Raw genomic sequence first — 23,259 nt, forward strand, 5'->3', positions numbered from 1 at the left:
ATTATAACAACAGAAGGACTCAAAGAGACCTGCCAAGGACACAGGAAAAGGTAAATATATGTACTTATATTGCAAGGATGTTTGTATGCTTGCATGAAGGATCTGCATTAACAGAGTCAGCTTCACATGCTGTTTCCTTCAAACAAGTCCACAGAGTCTTGTTACATTTATGGCTTAAAAACTTGGAAAATGTGCATTAGAATATTTTTTAGTGTTGTTTTTTTTTTTTTAATTCAAAAGGGCCTTTTATGTGGACAAGACACCACATTTAAAAAGCTCAGATTGTTTCTGCATAAGAAACTGAGGCAGTTTAGCCGTCTCACTCATTTTTTTCCTGTCAAGAGAAGAAAAAACAAATCAGCATCATGTTTTTTTAAAATGAACATACATGTCTGCAGATTTGGTTCTCTATTTGCAAAACTTCCAGGAAAAAAAAACAAACTGTAATGCCCTTGATAATATGAGCATTAGGTCTGTAGAGTTGAAATGTTGAAATGTTGAAATGTGAGTAAAGTGGCATCATGGGTAACATTATCACAGCAGACATGCCACCTTTTATGGTAAACTTTGCAAGAATTTGGAGGATGTGGCAAATCTTAAAGATAAGGGTGTTAAAAGAGAAACAAACAGAACTTAATTTCAGCCAGAGAGCTGCTAAAAAAGACAGAAATAATGCAGTTTATATAAGGAACACAAATGATTTAAATACTTGTTCTATTCAGTTGAGTATTAGTCAAAGATTGCAAAGATAGACAGCTATTCAACAGTGACGTGCAGCTATTAAACACTAGTTTTATGGAGACACACAAGCAAAATAATCATAGGAAAAAGCAAGTTTGATCACTGAAGATCCATCAGCAACAATCAATAAAAGTTATTATTATCGGATATTAATGATGATAAATGAGATGGGCACAGCGGCAGACTGAGGCCGACAGTAGGGCACCAAAGGTCTGCAGTGGGGCACCAGTGCATAAAAGTTAGCAAACATTTGTGGTGAAATAGGCTGGTCATTGAGCAAGGCTATATATACACAGCGTTGACTAAACATAAACTTTACCAGGGCGACACACAATAGTAAATGAGCCCTCATGATGTCTGTTTTTTGAGACCGGTGCCATTTATGATCACATTAATGAGTGCAGTGTCTGCTGGTTCTGCCTTTCTGTCACTCTCTTTCACACTCTCTGCACAGAAACTTTCCTCACTTATGAATCAGCTCGTTTTTATGCAGCCTCTCTTGTCAAGAGTCAACTCTGGCCATTGTGTAGTTTGTGAATAATTAAACACCGTAAAGTTCCCCTGGTTCTGCTCAGAAATTAGCCCCATGAACATCAAACTTCCTCGTGCAGATCAGCTGTTTTAACCCTTGGAGGTCCACGGCTATTTTGCTGTTTTGTTAATACTTTTCTTTTGACAATATAAACCACTCAGAAAATGAACCTCATGCTCATGTTTGGTATTTTTTCTGCACTACCTCAACTTAAGTTGAACTTATTGTATTACATATAGCAGGGGTTCTCAACCTTTCAGCCCCTGGCCCCCATCATAAAGATGCCAGAGACTGGGGGCCCCACTGTACTTAAAGGTGGGTGAAAACAGCCATGGACAATCAAGAATAGCATGTGCAGATAGGGCTGTCCATAAAGGGGGATGAAGGGGAGACCTTTCTGGGGCCCAGCCAAACTGGGGGTCCATGGAGGTCAGCAAAACCACGGTCCATTGTAAAGTTAAGCTGTGATGACCATATTCTATATTTACCCTGAATAATAACCACTCTCATTAAAGCAAAAATTTATTTTTTAGTCATTTGTGTCATAGTAAATAGCCTTCTTTAAAATGGACATGTCTTTCCCTATAAAATAGACTCAAAATTGGTTGAAAAATGACAAAAAAGGGGGTGAAATGGGAGTTTAAAACAAGCAGAAATGGCTCTAAGTGGCAAAAAAAAAAGTTTAAATTTAAAGTGGTAAAAAGAGGCACAAAAAGTGGTAAAAGGGTTCAAAAAGTGGGAAAAAAAATTGGTTTAGAGTGGCAAAAATGAGCATAACAAATAGAATGTGGTTAAGATGGGCAAAATGGGCATTAAAAGTGAATAAAAAGGTGTAATAGTGGCAGTAATCTGTCAACAGAGGCAACAATAGGTGAAAAGAGCAAGAACTGGTTTGTAAGTTGCAGCAGGTGGAAAAAAAGTGTTTTACTTGGCAGACTGACATCAAAGAAAAACAGAACCAAAGGTTAAAAATAACACTTTCCACACTGAGTAATTCCTGTGTAAAATGTGCCCTTGTTTTCGTGTTATCATGTGACAAAAATAGATGATGAAATCCTTTAACCTTTAATCATAAAGGTTAAAAGTTAAAATTAGCATGTGAGAGAAAACTAAGAATGATGTTAGATGTGGTGGGGAGTTGAACCCAAAGGCAGACGAGGATGACGAGTTTCAACAGATTTATTGACAATAATGAAGTGTGTGTGTGTGTTGGGGGGGGGGTCCACAAGTCCAGAGTAGTGAGGGGAATACAGTGAGAGGGTGCGCGGGGTTTGGGGCTGACGTGAGGCAGGAGTGAGGCACTGGAAAAGAAGAGGAGAATCACGGTTAAACACTGGTCACAAAAACCTGGAAAATTACTTCAATTAATCCAGAGTGTGAGCCTGAGCGAGTCAAAGTACCTCTGTGAGAGGTAGACAACTCTCTGGCGCTGAGGCATGAGACTGCAGCCTTCTTCAAGGGGAGCTTAATAGGTGGCTGCATATATGAAAAAAAACCCCCACCTAATCCTTAAAAAGTTCTAACAAAAGGTTTCTCAGATGTTTTTGCAGTAGTAGGTGTCCTTATTAACATACTAAAAGTTTACCGAAGTTTGACCACTAGAAAACTGTAATTTTCAAGATGGCGTCCAAGATGGGCAGGAAGCCCTTAAAATATCCTAACTCCTTCATTATTTGACCTAGCCAGTCTTGGTGTCTAACCCCATGTTTTCCGGGTCTATAAAACTATTGGACTTGTCTAAATTGCACAGACCTGACATTCAATGTAAATGTTATTGCACCCAAAAGTAACTTAAATTGGAGTTGTATAACTTTTGATCTTAAACAACTCTGAATTAGCCCGAACAGAGGCCTGTGTGTGAACCCTCTAAAATGGTCACTCATTTCCATTTGAATAAGGTGATACATATGTAATGCATCCTCTATAGATGTTTTTGAGTATAAAGGTGGCATTATACTAAACCCAACAAAACTAAATTCACAATTTCCAGCAATTCAGAAGATGGTAGAAGAGAATACTGACATTTGAAATTGCTTGCCTCATTGACATGTTGTTGGCAGCACAGTGTAAACCATTCTGCTCAAACAAACTTCATCCTTGACTACTTACAGTCAGCATCCCAGAAAATTGTGAATGGTGAATCAACCATCCAGTCCTGTGCAAATGTGTTTCTGCTCCCACATCAAGCAAGCAATGTCATAGAGGACCGTGGGACCAAGACAATGGCAGTGTTGTTTGGTGGAAAGAGTACAGATTCACTTGCCTCTTTGCGCTACAACCTTTTTAGCAAGAAAATCGTTTCCGTTAAATCATTTGTTACCCCAGAATGTCTGCCTCCAACTGAGTCCTCAACCAAATACCACTGCCAAAGAGATTACTTCCAGATCATGGTGTGGATTGGAAAGGAAGGTGACATGAACAAAGTGGATTGGGGATGGAAACTGGGGGATAACCGGTTCCTGCCAGTTATGACCAGTAAGACTGCTGCCCCAGAAAGCCTCCTGCAGATGATCCACTGTAATTGCACAACTGCCTGCCGAACACAACGGTGCAGTTGCAGGGCATATGGACTACCATGCATGCCTGCTTGTGGACCATGTCAAGTTGGGAATTGTGAGAATCACTATAATCAACCTCTATGGGAGAAGAGTGTGACGACTGATGTTAAATCTAGTCGTAAATAAACCAGAATAAGAGGAAACAACTGAAGAAACTAGAAAAAGATATGTATAAATAAGAAAAGGATTTAAAAAATATTTTAAAAAGGCACAGAAAAAACACATTATAAAAAAAATATTAAAAAAAAAAAAAAAAAATGAAAGGGGTTAACAGCACTGAGCCTTCCCGTGGCATCCCTGTTTTGACTAATTTTACAACACTTTCCACATTATTAAGCAAATGACATTGTTCTCTTATGTTCCTAAATATTAATGCAAATGACAGAATATTTTTCAAGTCATCAGCCATTAGTGTAGTGATTTGTGGTCTATTTCTTTTTATGAGGACCCAGGAGCAGAGCTGGAGGCAATGAAGCAGTTTTAAAGGTTTTACTGAGGGACACACAGGAGTGAGGGAGGGGGGAATCCAGGTGCGGGGAGTGAGACATGAGGTGAGAGGATGCAGGTGAGCGAGGGAATCCTTGTGCTTGAGTTCGGTGCGAGAGTTAGGCAGCGTGGCAGAGGCAGGGCGAACACTGAGGGCACGAGGAGGCACTGGGAGAGGTGGAAAAAACAGGTGAATTAGTCACAGTTCAAAAACCCTTCTGTAGGTTTACAAGATTAATCTTAGATCTCGTGAGTGTGTCTTGAGACGGCCTAGATACCACTGAGAGCGGGAATCATCTGGCGTCTGCTTTCTCCTCGAGGGGAGCTTAAGTAAGAGTGTGGTGATTGCAGTGATTACGTGCAGGTGCGATGGTGCGGAGGTGCCAGTGCCAATCAGTGCAGGTGCGCCCAGCCTCTGTGAAGAGAACCACAGAAACTCGCAGCAGGAGGTGGTTCACAGGAAGTTATCAAAATAACAGAACAAAGTGCAATCACCACAGTTAGAGCATAATTGAAATGTTTTTGAACAAACTTCATGATGATAACCAATTTTTTTTTTTAATAAAAACCTCAAAATGCACTGTTCCACATTATTAAGCACAATGCAGTTTTAAAACTTTTTTTTTTGGTTGTAAAGAACTCAAAATGATCATTCATTGAATTCCATGTCAACATAGGAGCCCTTCTTTGATATCACCTTCACAATTCTTGTATCCATTGGCTTGTGAGTTTTTGGAGAGTTTCTGCTTGAATTTCTTTGCAGGATGTCAGAATATCCTCCCAGAGCTGCTGTTTTGATGTGAACTGCCTCCCACTCTCATAGATCTTTAGCTTGAGGATGCTCCAAAGGTTCTCAATAGGGGTGAGGTCAGGGGAGGATGGGGACCACACGCAGCCAGTGACACAGAGGTATTCTTTGCAGCATGAGATGGTGCATTGTCATGCATGAAGATAATTTTGCTACAGAAGGCACGGTTCTTCTTTTTGTACCATGGAAGAAAGTGGTCAGTCAGAAACTCTATATACTTTGCCGAGGTCATTTTCACACCTTCAGGGACCCTAATGGGGCCGACCAGCTCTCTCCTCATGAATCCAGCCCAGAAAATGCTCCCCCCCTCCTTGTTGACGTCACAGCCTTGTTGGGACATGGTGGCCATCCACCAACCATCCACTACTCCTCCATCGGGACCATCCAGGGTTGCATGGTACTCATCAGTAAACAAGACTGTTTGAAAATGAGTCTTCATGTATTTCTGGGCCCACTGCACCCGTTTCTGCTTGTGAGCATCAGTTAGGGGTGGCTGAATAGTAGGTTTATACACGACTGCAAGCCTCTGGAGGATCCTACACCTTGAGCTTCACCTTCCTCATTGTGCCTTTATCTGCACAAACCCATCTGTGCTCTGAATCAGACACAAATTTCTTCACAGTATGATGATCACAATTAATTTTTCATGAAATATCTAATGTTTTTATTCCTTGTCCAAGGCATTTCACTATTTGACACTTTTCAGCAGCAGAGATCCTTTTTCTTTCCCACATTGCTGAAACCTGGGGCCTGCTTAATAATGTGGAACATGTGGAAAAGTGCATTTTGAGGTTTTTTTTTTTAAATAATAGTTATCATTATGAAGTTTTTCCAAAAACATTTGAATTATGCTCTAACTGCTGATGATTTGAAAAATACTCTGACTGTCATTTGCATAAATATTTAGGAAAATAAGAGGAAAATGTCATTTGCATAATAATAAGGAAAGCGATGTACAGTACCAAACAGTTTTAATGAATTTATTCTTTATTGGAATCAAAAGAATTGTTATGAACCACAGAAACCACCAACACTCGGCAAAACGATATGAGAAAGATGAAATATGCAATTACTTAAGGGAAACTGTATTTATTTTTTGCATAAATATGCTTGTAACCAATTGCTTTAATATATATTTCTACTTGTAATCACTTATCTATCATGCAAATATGCTAATTAGAATATTACATGGCCAAAACATGTATCAAGCACCAGTATTCCTGGTCTAGGAAGAACACAAAGTAGTAATGGTCATTTTAAGGACCTGACGCCACCATTTTGAAAATGGGGGCTTTTTTGGAGTCAAACTTTGGTAAACTTTTAATATGTTTTTAAGTACATGTGATACAACTGTAAAGCACTGCGCAACCTTTAGTTAGAATTTTTGGGGAGTCGAGCCATAAATGCAGCCGCCTATAATTGAAGAATGGACTCAGGTGTGAGTGATTAGCCTCAGCACCGCGGGAAAGGGAGCACCTCAGGAGAAGCAGGGTGAAGTTAGCCGCCATAACCCAGGGAAACGGAACCAGAAGTCACCAAAATAAAACAAGAGTAACTGAAAACACCACAAATGAAGACATAAGGTGATTTTATTAGACTGATCAAGGCAACCCATAACAGGGGGATAAAGGGGGAGAGCTTTCTGGGGCCAAGCCAAACCAGGGGCCCATGGAGGTCAGCAAAATCAGGGTCCATTGTAAGTTAACCTGTGATAACTATATATATATATATATATATATATATATATATATATATATATATATATTTAGTATAAAGCCTTTTTGAAAATGTAAAACTCTTTTCTAAAACAATTTAAATATGTTTAAAGTAGCAAACATGGATAACAGGCAAATAAGTAGAAAAGTGGGTTTAAAGTGGGAAAAACTGGCAGAAAAGGTGGTGAATAGGATTACAAAGTGGCAAAAGTGGGTTGAAACAGTCAACAATAGCAAAAAAAGTGGCAAATTGGGCACACAAATACCTCAGTGTGGTTAAAAGTGTTAATGAGCATAAAAAGTGGTTAAAAGAGGTCAGAAGTGGCAAAATGGAGTTAACAGGGGGAACAATGTTGAATAGTGGCAAAAATGGGTTAAAGTGGCAGATTGTGTTTAAAGTGGTTTAACAGGTTAAAGGTTAAAACAGGTTGGCCAAAATGGTCCTAAATTTGCAAAACAGACATAAAAGTGCACCAAGACAAGCACTAATCCTACTGTTCCAACACACATACAGTGATACCTTCAATAATCCCATCCTCTGGGTTTGATAGCAGCCAAAGCCAAATCTGTAGGCAGGCCTGGACATGACTCTCTGTCCTGTACTGTAATTGTTTCAGAGTCCACTTAGTTTGCACCCAAGACCACCTCCCTAAGTTGCCCAGGTGCAGGGCACAGTTGCATTCACAGTGACCATGACTGAACCAATCTTAAGGCTCAGATGTGCTCAGATCTGGGACCGGGCCCTTAGTGTGAAAGCCCCCTATGCCCCGCCTCAGCACCATCTTTGCCTGTCACTAGTTTGAACGACAGTTGGGTTCAGATGGCATTTCAAATACAGTGACTGCCATTATGAGGCTTCACCAGGCCTGCCCACAGGAATGGCACTACGTGGGCCCTCTCATTAGCACTAGCACCCTGTTCCAGTGGCTTCAAACCTTTTTTTCCTTGAAGCAAATGATTTGACTCCTGTCTGGTGTGAATGCAGCATAAGAGCTTTAAATGCTTTCAATGCCCTGGGATGGGGCTGTAGTCTCCTTGCCAGTCACTCTGGTGCACAGACCCTGCACCCACACATCGCAACCAAAAAGAAAGGAAGCATACATCCTGAGACAATTAAAGGTGCTAAAAAACATTCACACATTTAAGGGGAGTTGAGCTGCAGGGGATGAGCCCTCCTTAACAGCTTTATGTGCTCAGACAACGCCCGAACAACTCACTCTGCAAAGCTCATACAAGCCATCCACAAACGCAAGTTAGAGCTGTATCATTAAAGAAGTCACATGTGAACAAAATCCAGAAATGCTGCTGTCTTCTCTGGGCTGAAGCTCATTTAAAAAAGACTAAAACTAAATTGGAGAACTGTTCTGTGGTCAGATAAATTGAAAATTCTTTTTGAAAACCATACAGTAGATGCTATGACCTCTGGGCTAAAAAGGAAGAGGGACCATCCAGCTTATTATTCTGGCATAGATCATCATCTCTGATGGTTTTGGGTTGCGTCTATGGTGGCAGCTTACACATCAGGAGAGGCACTGATAGTAGAGGTTTAAGGGTGACATATGCTCCCATCCAGATGTTTGTTTGTTTGTCTAGTGTCAATTATTATCATTTTTTTAATAGGTGATGCAAAACAGATCATGACAAGTGAAAGACAACACGCTTGCAATACATACAGACAATGGAAACGAGACAAGGAAGAGACAAGCAAAGCAGGAACTCGTAACATTTAGGTACACTATACTGACAAAAGTATTCGCTCACCTGCCTTGACTTGCATATGAACAACACCCCATTCTTAATCCATAGGGTTTAATATGATGTCAGTCCACCCTTTGCAGCTATTACAGCTTCAATTCCACTGGGAAGACTTTCCACAAGGTTTAGGAGTGTGTTTATGGGAATTTTGGACCATTCCTCCAGAAGCACATTTTTGAGGTCACACACTGATGTTGGACAAGAAGGCCTGACTCTCAGTCTCTGCTCTAATTCATGCCAAAGGTGTTCTATCAGATTGAGGTCAGGACTCTGTGCAGGCCAGTCAAGTTGATTGAAAAACAAGCCCTCACTATAATCCCCCCTCCACCAAACTTTACACTTGGCACAATGCAGTCAGACGAGTACCGTTCTCCTGGCAACCTCAAAACCCAGACTCGTCCATCAGATTGCCAGATGGAGAAGCATGATTCGTCACTCCAGAGAACTCGTCTCCACTGCTCTAGAGTCCAGTGGCGGTGTGCTTTACACCACTGCTTCCAACGCTTTGCATTGCACTTGGTGATGTATGGCTTGGATGCAGCTGCTCAGCCATGGAAACCTATTCATGAAGCTCTCTACGCACTGTTCTTGAGCTAATCAGAAGGCCACATCAAGTTTAGAGGTCTGTAGTGATTGACTCTGGAGAGAGGTGGCGACCTCTGCTCACTATGCGCCTCAGCATCTGCTGACCCCGTGCCGTCATTTTTCGTGGCCTACCACTTGGTGGCTGAGTTGCTGTCGTTCCCAATTGCTTCCACTTTGTTATAATACCACTGACAGTTGACTGTGGAATATTTAGGAGTGAGGAAATTTCACCACTGGACTTGTTGCACAGGTTGCATCCTATCACAGCACCACGCTGGAATTCACTGAGCTCCTGAGAGCGAGCCATTCTTTCACTTTCAAATGTTTGTAGAAACAGTCTGCATGCCTAGGTGCTTGATTTTATACACCTGTGGTCATGGAAGTAATTGGAACACCTGATTTCAATTATTTGGATGGGTGAGTGAATACTTTTGGCAGTATAGTGTATATTGATTTCAGGTGGTCCAACCTAAGTCACTGCCTGACCCTGAGGAGGGAGCCGGCTGGTGGGTTCACCTGTAACAATTTTTTGTACAGCTGAGCAACTCCCAGACCCAGAGGGAGGGAGTCTGCTCATATGGGACATCTTGTCTCTTCATTAATCCAACCAGCTGAGGGTAGTCAAAGATAAGGGGGGTGGGTGCCAGGAGGGAGAATTTAGGAAGGACCAAGCATAATTATGAAGTCTAGATGCATTATACACAATGTATGTTAATGGACAATAACAAAAAAAAAACAAAACAAAACAAAACAAAAAAAAAAAAACTAAGTGCATAACTGAACAAAAGAAAATGAAGAAGAGAAATGAACATTTATACATATATACATACACATACTTATATATACATACACATACATATATATGTATACATACAACATTTAAGGGAGAATAAATCATTAAATGAAATATAAAGGGGGGAGAAAATGAGTGTTAACACTGGTATGGCTGTATGTTGTGTATTGTACAGAAATATTGGTAATGACAAATGTAATAATAGTAGTCGCTTTTTTTCAATTATTGAAATAATAATCCAGAATTCATAATTAAATATAGTAATTTTATGTCAATAATGGTTTTATTGGGGTTCAAATAATGATAATAAATTGTAATAGCAACTGTGATAAAAGCAGTTTGTAGGAGTATAATTGATTTAAAATAAATTACCATAATTATTTACTGCTATTCCAACAACTTCAATATATAATCACCACCATCTTCATCAAATATTGTATAAATTGTATAATAGTGTAGTATAAATATAATATACATGGTATAATAGTGATCTAAGTTATATATTAATAAATTATAAATATAATACATATGGTATAACACCATTTAAATGATATAGTGATAATATAATAGTAATACCATATAAATTTTATAATGCTAAATAGTGTAATAATGATGTAATGATAGCAGTATCGTAATGATCATACCATAACTGAGGTAGTGAAGAAAAAGAAAAAAACAACTATATAATAATTCTAATCATAATTATAAAAATAGACCATAAAAACTAAATAAAACAAATAACTAAATAAAACATTAATTAATAAAATCAAAAATCAATTATATATATATACATAGATATACACATATATACAGTACATGTATATACAGATATAACATAATAGTTATTTCAATGATAACAATAAAAATAACACAACAATAAAATAATAATAACTTGTAGATAATTATAAGGTAGATATATTTAATAATGAATGAACTGAGGTCCTTGTCTGTGTCTCTAAAGTGTGGAGAGGAGGGAGTGTGTTTTCAGGCAAGTTAAACTACATCATTGTAACTAGTAATAATAAAAAGTACCCTTAACAATAATACTAATAATAGCAAAAATAATGAACACATATCATTATCATTATCCTGTTCTTTAATAGTTACAACAGTAATAATACTACCAATAATGATAATAATAGTTGTCATTATTATTCTATTATAATGGCTAGATAATAGCATGAGTTATGGGATGGTATTGGAAATCAGGTGACAGTCTGAGTTAGATTGTTGATGAATGTAGACCAGGTTTCATTAAAGTCAGTTGATGTGTGGGTGAGAGAGGTAGTCATTTTTTCCACAGATTTGTGTTCTGTTAGAAGATTTCTCCATTGTGCAACACTGAGGCCAGACTTTGATTTCCAGTTTAGGAGGACTGACTTGTTGGCAACAGAGCTGTAGAGAGTGAACTGGAGGTAAGATTATTGAGTTGTAATGGTGGGAGGATAAAGGGATGCAGCTGCCCGGTATGTGAGGTAAGTGATCTGTGACTTGGACCCAAAAGTGTTTGACTGGAGTTCAGTGCCAGAAAGCAGGCATGAGGGTGCCTGTTGTGTCGAGTGAACAATGGGTGCATTTTTCAGATTTGCAGAGGACCATTTTGTGTGATTTATCACCTGTGTAATGTGCTCTGTGGAGGATTTTATACTGGATCAGTTGTAAGTTTGTGGTTTTACGGATGACAAAATTGTTTTTACAGATTTGGGTCCAGAAGTCAGCATTGGTGTTGATTGAGAGATTTTTATCGCATTTGAGTGTTGGGAGTGAGATTGAAGTATCTATGGTGCAGAGGAGGCTGTCAATTCTTCACAGTATTTTTTCATTTCCAATTATTTCAAGAAGGTTTTTTATTGTGGCAGAGTGAGTTTGGTTGGTAATGATATTAGTGATTTTCTAATGGTGGATTTTAATTAAATGTATTTGAAGAACTGATTATTGCCCGTGCTGAACTTCTGGACTAATAGGTGGAAACTAACAAAATGTGAGTCTTGGATGATGTGGTGAAGGTGCGTGATTCCATGGTTCTTCCAGGTGGGGAAGTTTAATGTTTTTTTGTTGATTGTGAGGTCAGGGTTATTCCAGATTGGGGGGTGGGTAGATGGTGCAACTGCAGAACTTGTGCCAATTCATAACCGTAGTTATCTCAAGACACTTTAAGGGAGGGGATTTATTATTCCAGTAAGACAATGCTAAACCACCAACCATCACAGTAGCATGGCTTCACAGTAGAAGATTCCAGGTGTTGAACTGGCCTGCCTGCAGTCCAGACCTCAGCATGATCCAGCAGAAAAAAGAACTATTGCCTAAATTGACATTGACATGGTTGGCCTGCTAACTCTTTGCTTCATATGCAATCAGAGTTTATATTTTACTAAATGTTCTCAGAAGGATAAGGTACTTATCTTTCACCCTACAGACCACCCTCAGTGTGTAGAGGGCAACCATAAGAAGCTCAATTCTCTTTCTAATTTTGCACGTTTTTGTTTATCTCTGTTGTAGATCTTTGTGGTGTGAAGCTGAAGTCTACATTTTAAAGACAATACCCTTTCACAACATCACTTGTTTCAGCTGTATTCTCCAAACAAGATGGCTAATTCCAGCAGCAGCCCCTCCAACAGCACAGCCGAAGACGGCTCTTTGAATTATTTTGCCATTACCCTCCATGGCTTGTTCTCGTCTGTTGGCATCATAGAGAACCTCCTCATCCTCGGAGTGGTCGGCTTCCACGTTCGCCGCTCCGTGATCAGCATCTGGATCCTGAACCTCGCAGCGTCGGACCTCCTGGCCACCGCCTCGCTGCCCTTCTTCACTCTCTACATGGCCCGCGGAAACACCTGGACGCTGGGCACCACTTTCTGCCGGATCCATTCCTCCATTTTCTTCCTTAACATGTTTGTGAGTGGCTTCCTGCTGGGGGCCATTTCTCTGGACCGCTGCCTAGTGGTCCTGAGACCAGTCTGGGCCCAGAACTACAGGAACATCCGGCTTGTTGGGAGGATCTGTGGGGTGATTTGGGCGCTGGCTGTTGTCCTAACTATCCCCTTCTACATATTTCGTGACACCATGCCTTGGAAAGGAAAGATCATGTGTTATTACAATTTTGCTCGACTCCTTCCTAATAATTCCCATGACCGTGAAAATCTCATTAAGCAGCGCAAAGAAACCCTAGCCTTCATGAGGCTCCTACTGGCCTTTGTGATCCCTCTGCTGATCATAATCTTCAGCTATGCCGCCGTGAATCAACGCTTGGCTCGCAGAGGCTGCCGCCGCTCTTTCCGTTTTGTTCGGCTGGTCATCGCTGTGGTGGTGAGCTTTGTACTCTGTTGGGCTCCGTACCACATAATCATCACCATAGAGGTTTTTGCACCAACTGAGCATCCTGCTAATAGTTTTGCAAAGAAGGCGCTCCCGACTGCAGCAACCATTGGCTTCTTCAACAGTGTCCTCAACCCTATCCTGTATGTCTTCAGCTGCCCTGACCTGCGCAATAAAATCAGACATTCTCTGGGCGCCGTGATGGAGAGCGTTCTGGCGGAGGATCTGGCAGAGCTGAGCCGGCGTCACAGCACTGCTCGCTCCCTCAGCAGCACTGACATTTTGTCAAAGCAGAGAAATTCCATCAATGCCTTGAGTGTGAAAGAAGAGGAGCAAGGGCAAGGAGACAGTCTTACCAACCCAGCTCAGATTGAAATGTAATAACTTCCTGTTACTGTGGCTTTCCGTGCATTTTACTCCACATGGGAGCAGCTTTTCTAAAAACAGACTTTTATTTTGTGTTGTTCTCTCAAGCCTGGACTCTGCACAGATGTCTGAGATAAGAATATCTCTTGGAGCATCTTTATGCTGGGTGTAGGGTGTTTGCAGACCTGTACTTCTAATGACACACCAAAAGTCAGATGAGGACAGGAAGTAGGAACACTGGTGGACTCAGTGACAGTGTAGGGATGTTACTGGTCAAAGCTGTATATATATGGACCTGCATGCTGCAATTTATTACAAAATGTCCACATGCACTGAGTACGATCCTCACACTTTATGAAAAGGTGTCTCCTATGATTTGACCAGTTTACCTGGTGTGGAGGTGATCGTCTTGCAGACGTCCTACCAGATACCAGATGGAGGAAGACAAGAGCCTTGAGGAGTGTTTTACAGAGTTAAGAGGCTTGCTGCATCCTTTTAACAGCTTCTCTCCCTTGTTTTGTTGAAAACATACCTTTAAAGGAAACTGTGATGTATTATTAACCAAAACTTGTCATGCAAACCAAGTACTGATGTTTTGTTCACAAATAAACCTGTTTTACTAAACAGCTCTTTTAAGTGCTGCTCACCCTCTGAACGCCAGTTTCCTTTCTCCCAGTAACGCCATTATCTAAAGTGCAACTAAACCCTCAGACCATTTTTTTGCAGGTGAAAACATTTATAGGTGTTTAATATTTGTGGGTATTTGGTAGTACTATTCGGCTAGGCTTTAAATCTCAACATATTAGCACATGGTATTTCAATTCTATTTGAGTTAAAAATCTGCACACGATGGATTTGAAGACAGCAGGGATACAGAGCAAGATGAGGATGATTAGAAGAAAGCAGGGACAGGAAGCAAAATAAGGATGGAGGAGAAGATTAGATAAAGAGAGCAGGATGAAGACGGAGGATTAGGAGAAAGCAGGGATAGAGAGAAAGATGAGGATGGATGAGAAGAAAGCAGGGACAGAGAGAAAGATGAGGATGGATGAGAAGAAAGCAGGGTCAGAGTAAAAAATGAGGATGTTGGAAGAGAGGAAAGCAGGGAACATTGAGGTTTTTTTTACATAGGGTTGGGAAGAGACTGGCTTATTTATAGTGACAGTGGGAGTGGAGAAGCCCTTTATTGCATGCCATGCTTTCTGATCACTCATCGGGTGTCAAAACTATGCAAAAGTGCATCACTGAGCAGCAAGGATGGATTAAAGGTAGAAAAAAATTAAATGGCAAAACAATAATGCAGAAAGTGTTGTCTATTTTTCTCAGTTCAGGTCTTTAAAAGTCTTAAATGTAATGTGTAAAAGTGTAGGAACCCTGTGCAAAAATGTATGAGATATGTTAAAGTCTAACATTTATACTTTTGTTTAAATTAAACAATTATTTTTGTGCTTTCATTCTCATAAGAAAGACTTCATGATAAAGAAGTGCATAAAAGTACGGTAGAATACAGGAAACAAAGTTGTAGACCTCAAATTTTTCAAACCCCGCTCTCAAAGAACCAACCAAAACCTTGACTAAACCTAAACCCACACCCATGTGACTCAACCTCTGAGCTTACAGTGGAAAAGTGTGGCTACGAGACCCATTTATTGGCACCCAAATACACCCAGCCACAACTTCCTGTATTTAGAAACCTAAATGTTCACAGGGCAGCAGTCATTACTACATCCTTAAATACTTCATGAGAGCTACATGACATAAAAGAGTATTGACTGGTCTAACAGGCTCACTGGCAGTCTGTTAGTAGCTGTAGGAGCTGACATGCTCATTCTTGTAAACTGTGCTCTTTATACTTCTGTATCTGCACACATTGGCCTTAAAAAAGAATGAGTCTCAACTATTGTACACCTGTCTACACCTGCTCTACTTTTCATGTTTTGGTGTAACATTTCTCAACATTTAAATGAAGAGAAAAAGCTCTGTGGTGTTAAAACGTGACTCCTCTTTTGTGAAAATCAACCACAGTCGGGCCTTTGTTTCCTTTCATTTTTTTTTTTTTTCTTAGCTTAAGTGACAGCAAACTGTTAAGAGCAAAAGACAGGTGCTAAAATGGATGTGATGGTTTATTTTCTATTCATAACTAAGGCACTGGTAGATGAGTAAAAGTGGTCGTAGATACTGCAGGTTCATGGCCTACTTCACAGCCAGCACTGGCTTTAAAATTAAACCCTACCTTTTCAAGTTGCCCATATCAGAGTCGAGTCAAGATTTTCTTAAAAAGCCCTAAGCTAACCAGGAAACTATTATTCTCTTACATTTTATGCTAATGGACATCAAAACAGCAGGCTTTGAATTATTCTTCCTCTAAGAGCAGGGTTTTTAACAGACAGATGTAATTCTTGGTTTCACCAGCAGGTGGGGATGATGTGAAACTCATGCTAGTATTTTGTCTTCATGTTTCTAGAAGGATGTGATTATTTCATCTGGTCCTGTGGCCTTTCTTTTACAGGCATATAAAAGGTGATTAGACTTTTAAAGGGCCAGTCCGTCACTAAATATCCTGGTCCATGACAATCATGCAGTGTTTCATATACATCATGCAGAAAAGGACTCGTTCTTATTCACATATTTACCAAAAAAGTGTGACACACACGACATGAACATAACAGCTTGTTAATTATTGATTTTAGGTGTTTAAATCAGACCTGTTGCCACAAAAATAAAGCATGCAGGCTGCATTTGCAAACATTTGTAAAACGAAATGTGGAAATTCCACAGTCAACTGTAAGTGATATTTTAAGAAAGTGGAAGATTTTAGGAACAACGTAAAACCACAGAGCAGGGTGAATAACCGCAGGGTGAGTAGAGTCACCAACACTCTGCTGACTCCATAGCTGTAGGATTCTAAACTTTCACGGGCGTTTTAACACTTAAACTTTTTCGGGTGAGTGTTAAACACATAAGGGGGAACTTTTAAGTGAAATAGAAAACCTTTATATGTAAAGAGTATTAGACAATGAAATAAACAACAACTCTGAACAAATATAATCAATAAAGCTCTCCAGAGAACATCATAAATTCAAAGCGTTTCACATTTAATTAACACCTCCACCAGAACGAGTGCACACATCATGAGTAAAGTTAAATGAAAAGTTGCAACGAAACCTAAGATTTACTATCAGTCTATATAAACCCAAAATAAACTAAAGACCCAATCTAACAAAAACACAACACAACCACAACCAAGCTCTTTTAAACAGTTTTTAGGTCATTTTAAAGTCCGTGACGCATGCAAACACACTCAAGTCCACAGGAAAAACAGAATATCTCCTCGTGAGCACAAAAAACAAAACAAAAAATTGCGATGGATCACTACACTGGTACACCAGGAAATTACAAAAAAAGAGACGATCTCACCCAGATCCAAAAGGAGATAATCCAACAAGGGAAGCTCCTTTCTCTGCTACTCAACACCACCCCAGCGTCAGTGGACAGAAGCCCAGTCTGGATACTGATCATTATCTTAAGGAAATCATTATACTTTTCCCAGTCCTCCGTTCTCCGCTTCTTCCCCCACGACACATCCTCCTTATATTATCGCGTCTATTTTTTCTCATCATTTTAACCATACATCAATATACAATGACAGCAGGAGCCCACATACCCAGATGGGTGGGATGGATGCAAGTCATCATTAGTTTTTGCTGTTCTTGGCCCATTTTTGCCACTTTTGTCCTGCTTTTTTTCTATTTGCTATTTTTTCTACTTATTTTACCATTTTCTGCCACTTTTCCCCCTTACAAGCTGCCTTTTGCCATTAAATGCCACTTTTGTCCAAGTTTTGCCACCTTTTTACAGCTTTTTGCCCATTTTTGCCACCTTAATGTTGCTTTGTTGCCCGTTTTTGTCACTTATGACTGTTTTTTTTGCTAGTTTTTTGCCACATGACCATTACTTATTTTTTTGACACTTCCCAACTATTTTGCTAGTTTCTACCTGTTTTTTCTACTTTCTCCCCCCATTTTTGCAATTTTTTTTGCTGATTTTAGCCCATTTCTGCCACTTTTGTCCTGCTTTTGGCTGTTTGCTCTTTTTTTCTACTTCTTTTGCCATTTTCTTTTTCCCATATAAGCTGCCTTTTGCCATTTAACGCCACTTTTGTCCAAGTTTTGCCACCTTTTTACAGCTTTTTGCGCATTTTTGCCACCTTGATGTTGCTTTTTTGCCCATTTTTGTCACTTGTGAAGGATTTTTAACAATGGATTTAGGGGACGGTACACTTCCATTTATGCTGTGTTGAGCTGATTAAGGAATAAACTCAGTCACATCAACAGAAAACAAAATATACAGACATATATCTCCACTGGGTGGCACTGTTGCTCTAGTACAATGTTACTCAACCCTGCTCAACCACAGAGCTAAATTGTTGAAAAACGCAAGAACCACAACCTAAGTGGTGAAAAGTGGCAATTAGAATATGTTAAAGATAGCAAAAATGGTAAAACTGTGGCAAACGCTGGGACAGAAAGTGGCAAAAATGGGCAGAAAGTGGCAAAGATGGGTGGGAAATGAACAAACAATGAGTTAATGGTGGCAAAAATGGTCCAAAAGTGACAAAAACATGGCAAAAAATGAGTGAAAAGTGACTAAACTGGGGAAAAAATCAGTAAAAAGGTGGGAAAAATAGGAAAGAAGTGCCCAAAAATGGGCTAAAAGCGGCAAACACTGGAAGAAAGTGGCAAAAATGGATGGGAAATGACCAAAAAAAGAAGAAAAATGTGGCAAAGATGGTCCCAAAGTGGTCTGCAAAACGTGGGAAAAAAATGAGTGAAAAGTGACTAAAATGGGCAAAAAGCATCAAGGAGTGGCAAAATGGGGAATAAGGGGCATTTAACTGCAAAAGGCAGCTTAAGTGGGCGAAAAGTGGCAGTTCAGCCTTGCTCAGCAGAGTTTAATAGTCATTATTCAAAATAAAAGCATCTTCTTCATGTCATTCTGCACTTGTTCTGATTTTCCAACATTACTTCATTCACAATATCACAGATAATACATTGACAAATAACAATAATGCTTACTTTCAAAATAAAACAACATAATTTCCTTAACTAGAGTTAAGAGTTTACATTTAGTTCCAAAACTAATCAAGGTAAAACATTAGGAATAAATGAACAGTTTTATAGGTTGCTGAATAACCATTGCTTAGCATCAGTCACAAAATAAATAACAAAAACTAGCAGAAATTTAGCTAGAATCTTACTCAGGGCGCACTCACACTAGGCCATCCATACCGTGCCTGGGCTCATTTCAGCCTAAAGTCTGGTACTTTTGGCCAGTGTGAGCGTAATCGTTCCTTGCTTCGGTGTGGCACGCTTCGTGGCCCTGGCACGAAAGACGAGGTGGCCCTAGGCATGGATGCAAATGAAGAAGCACAAGCGCAGGAATGGGATGTAGCATGAAGGAACAACAAAAGGACCTGCTTCAGCGCAGAGGGCACACCAGGCAGCAGCTTTATGCTAGAGACAGCAGGATTTTTCTAGAGGGATAGAGAGAACTATATATTTCATCTCATTGTGTTTCAACAAGTTAAAGAGCTGAAGAACATAACAAACTTCGCACAGCTCCACTACGAACTCGTTCCCAGTTCAGTCCACATGTCTGACCAGTTTCTTGCAAAATCTGGCTTTTACCACTGTGAGAAGATTTTTGGTTTCAGAAATAAAGCATCTTCCCTTGATTGAGTCACAAACAGCAGCTCACAGGATAACAAACACCTTTCATCCTCCATTCATAAAGGAGAGTGCCAAATACACAGACAAGTGTGTGCAGGGGTTAATCTCACAGCAGATTTAAAACCTCTTATTATAAAATTATAATGCCAAACTATCATCCACTGAATTAACTTACCTCTAATTCTATTTGTCACCAAGAAGTAAAATTGTGATCGCTGACATTTGAAAGGAACATCGTATATTAATCCTCCAGCTCTCGTCAGATGGTTAAAATTGCACTCATCACAGTAAAAAAATTAAAAAATAAAATAAAAATAACATTTAATCCTGCTCTGGACACCAGCTGTCCTATGACATGACAGCTTGTTTGGTGCAGCAGGCATCCAAATATACGCAGAGAGATGCCACAGTTCATAGCGCATGAAGAAATACCAGGGGGTTCAGATAGTTCACGGACACGCAGAGGAATGACTGTAGGGGCTCATACGAGTTAAGAAGTCCAGGTTTCATTCAGCAGAAGTGCTAGGAACTTTGATCATTCTCAAGATTATATGCTGTGAGCGATAATTTTCCGCTATGAACCTCTCTCTCTCCTCACAGGGCTCTGTATAGTTAATGCAGCTACTGATCCCAGGTCAGCTGAAATAACTTTGGTGTCAGATTTCATATAAATCTGTTGCTATTTTACAGCCTAAAAAACAACACTTATGTATACTGAGTCATCGACACGTATTCATTCATCAGCGGTGGATGCTTTTTGAGACAACGTCGGCGTGTGACGTATCCGTGCCCAGGTCTGGATGCGTTGAGCAGTGTGAGTGCGGGACAAAGGGAGACAGGGGAGGGGGGTCGAATGGGCTTCAGCACGGTGAGAATATGGCATAGTACGGATGGCCTAGTGTGAGTACACCCTTAGAAACAAACAAGACTTCAGGAGCCATTTTAGCCAACATAGAACAGAAAGGTAAAATAAAGTCTGTACTTGTTCACAAATTGACAAACTTAAACCACTTTAGAAACGTTTTGTAGCTTATTTCTAGTGTTAAACAGCATATTTGTACATCTACACATAATTTCTATGAGCGTCCATGGGGAGAAGCACAGCGCCACACTGCCATCTGCTGGTCAGACTGAGGTACACTGGATTAATCACACTGAATCACATCAGTTATAAAGCAAACACATTACCGTGCATAAAGGCTTAAATTACTTTGTTCTTTTTCACAGAAAATAATTTCCACAATTCAAAAAACATAAAATGTGATGACATATTTTGTATGTGTCACAGTTACATACCTTAAATTGAATATATTTTCCCCTGGCTTCTCTAATATATTTTCCACAGCTGGCAAGAATCCTCTCCCATATTTCATCCTAAATCTCTCTCTCCCAGATCCCTTTATTTAAAAGTGGACATATTTAATACCACTTTACTACTTTAATAGACATTACAGGAAATACTGTGAGTTATAATTTTTCTTTTGAAAAAAATAAGTGTTTTTTCCTTCTTAAACTTCTCCCTCATCCTGTTTTAAGAGAGAAAATTGCCATTCTCAAATAGATCAGCAAGTATTTACTTTGTCTAAGCCACTGAGCCCCATACACTGATTACCCATTTTTATTTTAGGGTTGTAAAAATATATACTCAAGGAAAACTATTTGTCCTGCTTTGTCCTCACAGTAATGTAATGGCGCCCTCAAGTGTTCAATTATAGACACAACAAGAAAAGGATGAAAAATCTTTTTTTATGTAAACATCACAGGTGGTAGGAATAAAGTAACACAGTACTCATATAAAAGTAGATACTTAGATAAAGGTGGACTTAAGTAAAAACAATGCTCTATAAAACTATTAAATTAAAGTAAAAAGCATTTTCTTTACATTTTATTCAATGTACCAAGTAGTCATGTGTTTTTTTTTTCTTGTTAGAAATAACTACAGAGTGGAGATGGTCGAATAAACTCTATGTGCTCATCCACTTTTTGTATTTGAATTTTTGACATTAAAGGCTAAAGCTTTTCTAATCTATCAAAAAAAAAAAAAAGTCATGAACTGCACATCAGACTAAGGGATGGTAATGAGCTGTGGCTTTTTAGTTACAGGAGGGCAAAAATGCATGGCCAAGTTAACAAATATTAGCCTATCTTAACTCAAATGCAAGCAGAGATTACAATTCATCCATTGTAGATACAGATTCTGTGTGTGGTCTATAAGGCAGAAAGAGAAATCAAATCTAGAATATAATAATAGGACACTTTCATATTTTACAGCTTCTGTGGTTTCTAAATCTATGAATAAAACTGGCCTAAAGGACAAATACACATCAGGTCAAATGCACTGAAACACAAACAGACACATAAGCAGAACAGCTTCTTATGAGACGGTGTATGAGATAATTCTGCCACCTGTTGGTGAAAATGCATTATATACTCAACACTAGTGTTGTACTATAAAAAATGCAAGCCAAGGTTGAACACTTAAAGAGCGTTCTCTCTTTAATTTTAGTTTTCTTTTTAATAAATCTGACAGATAAACATGGTGTCTACCAAAGCACAACATGCAAAATCTCAAATCTTATTTTTTTCAAAATTAAGTTCTTGTAAAAATTAAATCCTTGTATGTATTTAAAAGCCACTGAAAAGTCTGGAATTATTTGAAAAATCTGAAAATGCCATGTTTCTCTAGATTTGAAGGTGAATGAGGCCTAAAGTAAGTGTTCAGAGGTATTTCTGACTAGAAATAAGATGGACTGGCGTATGAGTTTTTGCAGGTGTTTGACACATAAGACACTCGAAAAGATTTCCAAGAAGGCAGAACAATCAGTGAGCTAACGGCAGCTGCTTTAAGTCAAATTACATTAAATAATCAGGAACAGTTCAAAGGAAAATTTATATCATATGCCCAGCCTAGGGGACAAAACAGTAAAAAAAAAAAACACTCAGAAATCCAAACTCACCATCATGAGCAAAAAAAACATGTCCTCAAAAGTCCCATTTCTTTTACTGGGAAATGAAGATTTAAAGAAGAGTTTAGTTGTATTTAACAAACATAAGAGACTGCAGCATGTTGTGACCAAAACGTGGACGTTGGGGTCTCATTATGATGAGGGAAGGGGGTCGTTCATGTTTACTGAAACTGATACTGTTATCGCTAAAATGTCATCATTCAGTCTGTAACATCTATTCTTTATCCCTCAAATACAAACAATTTCCTCATATTCAAAGCTGCATTTATTGTTGTTTCCTATCAAAACAAAATTTTCCTATCTTTTATGGGACATTTGAACATATCATACCATATAGGATACAGTTGTCTAATTTACTGAGGTTACCTGAATGCAATTGGGAAATTATATCTTTTTTATGGACATGAAGAGAAACAATTCAAATAAGAAACAGTAGACTGCAGCCAGTGATGACTTACCTCAGCTCAGGAAGGTGTTTGGCTGGGCTGGGCAATACAGAGAACTACTATGAAGTGAAAAAAACACTTTTACTCAGAATATATTCCTCCATGTAATCAGATTATCATTGTTAACACGTATTATTTATTCCAATTACTTTGGCATAATGATAGGATTATTTAAAGTGAGATTGCTTTATTACAGCTGATGAAGGCAAACTATCTCCAACAGCTGAAATGTAAAGACTCATGCAATCTGCCAGAGAAAATAGTTTCTGTGTGTACAGCATTTTTATTCTGCTTCATCTGATCCTGTTGATTTGTTTTTATGTGTGCTGCAAGAACAATGTAATCTGATCCCATTTACTGTTAAACTGGACTCTCGTTTGTTAAATCAAGAGTAAGAATCTATTCCTGGAAAACGAAACTGTTAGATTCTTACCCCCAGGATAAAAATGTAAATTAAGGGCGGT

The 23,259-nt window shown here is 39.1% G+C and overlaps 1 protein-coding gene across 1 annotated transcript; it reads left to right on the top strand.

Moving 5' to 3' along the window:
• On the top strand, positions 1 to 13,947 carry LOC121504901 (prostaglandin D2 receptor 2-like). The gene is made up of 2 exons (XM_041779995.1): positions 1 to 50; positions 12,473 to 13,947. The coding sequence occupies exon 2, from the start codon at positions 12,560 to 12,562 to the stop codon at positions 13,667 to 13,669; it is 1,110 nt and encodes a 369-aa protein (XP_041635929.1). The 5' UTR covers positions 1 to 50; positions 12,473 to 12,559; the 3' UTR covers positions 13,670 to 13,947.
• The last annotated feature ends 9,312 nt before the right edge of the window (positions 13,948 to 23,259 follow it).

The sequence above is a fragment of the Cheilinus undulatus genome, linkage group 22 (assembly GCF_018320785.1).
Source record: "Cheilinus undulatus linkage group 22, ASM1832078v1, whole genome shotgun sequence".
Classification (NCBI taxonomy): domain Eukaryota; kingdom Metazoa; phylum Chordata; class Actinopteri; order Labriformes; family Labridae; genus Cheilinus; species Cheilinus undulatus.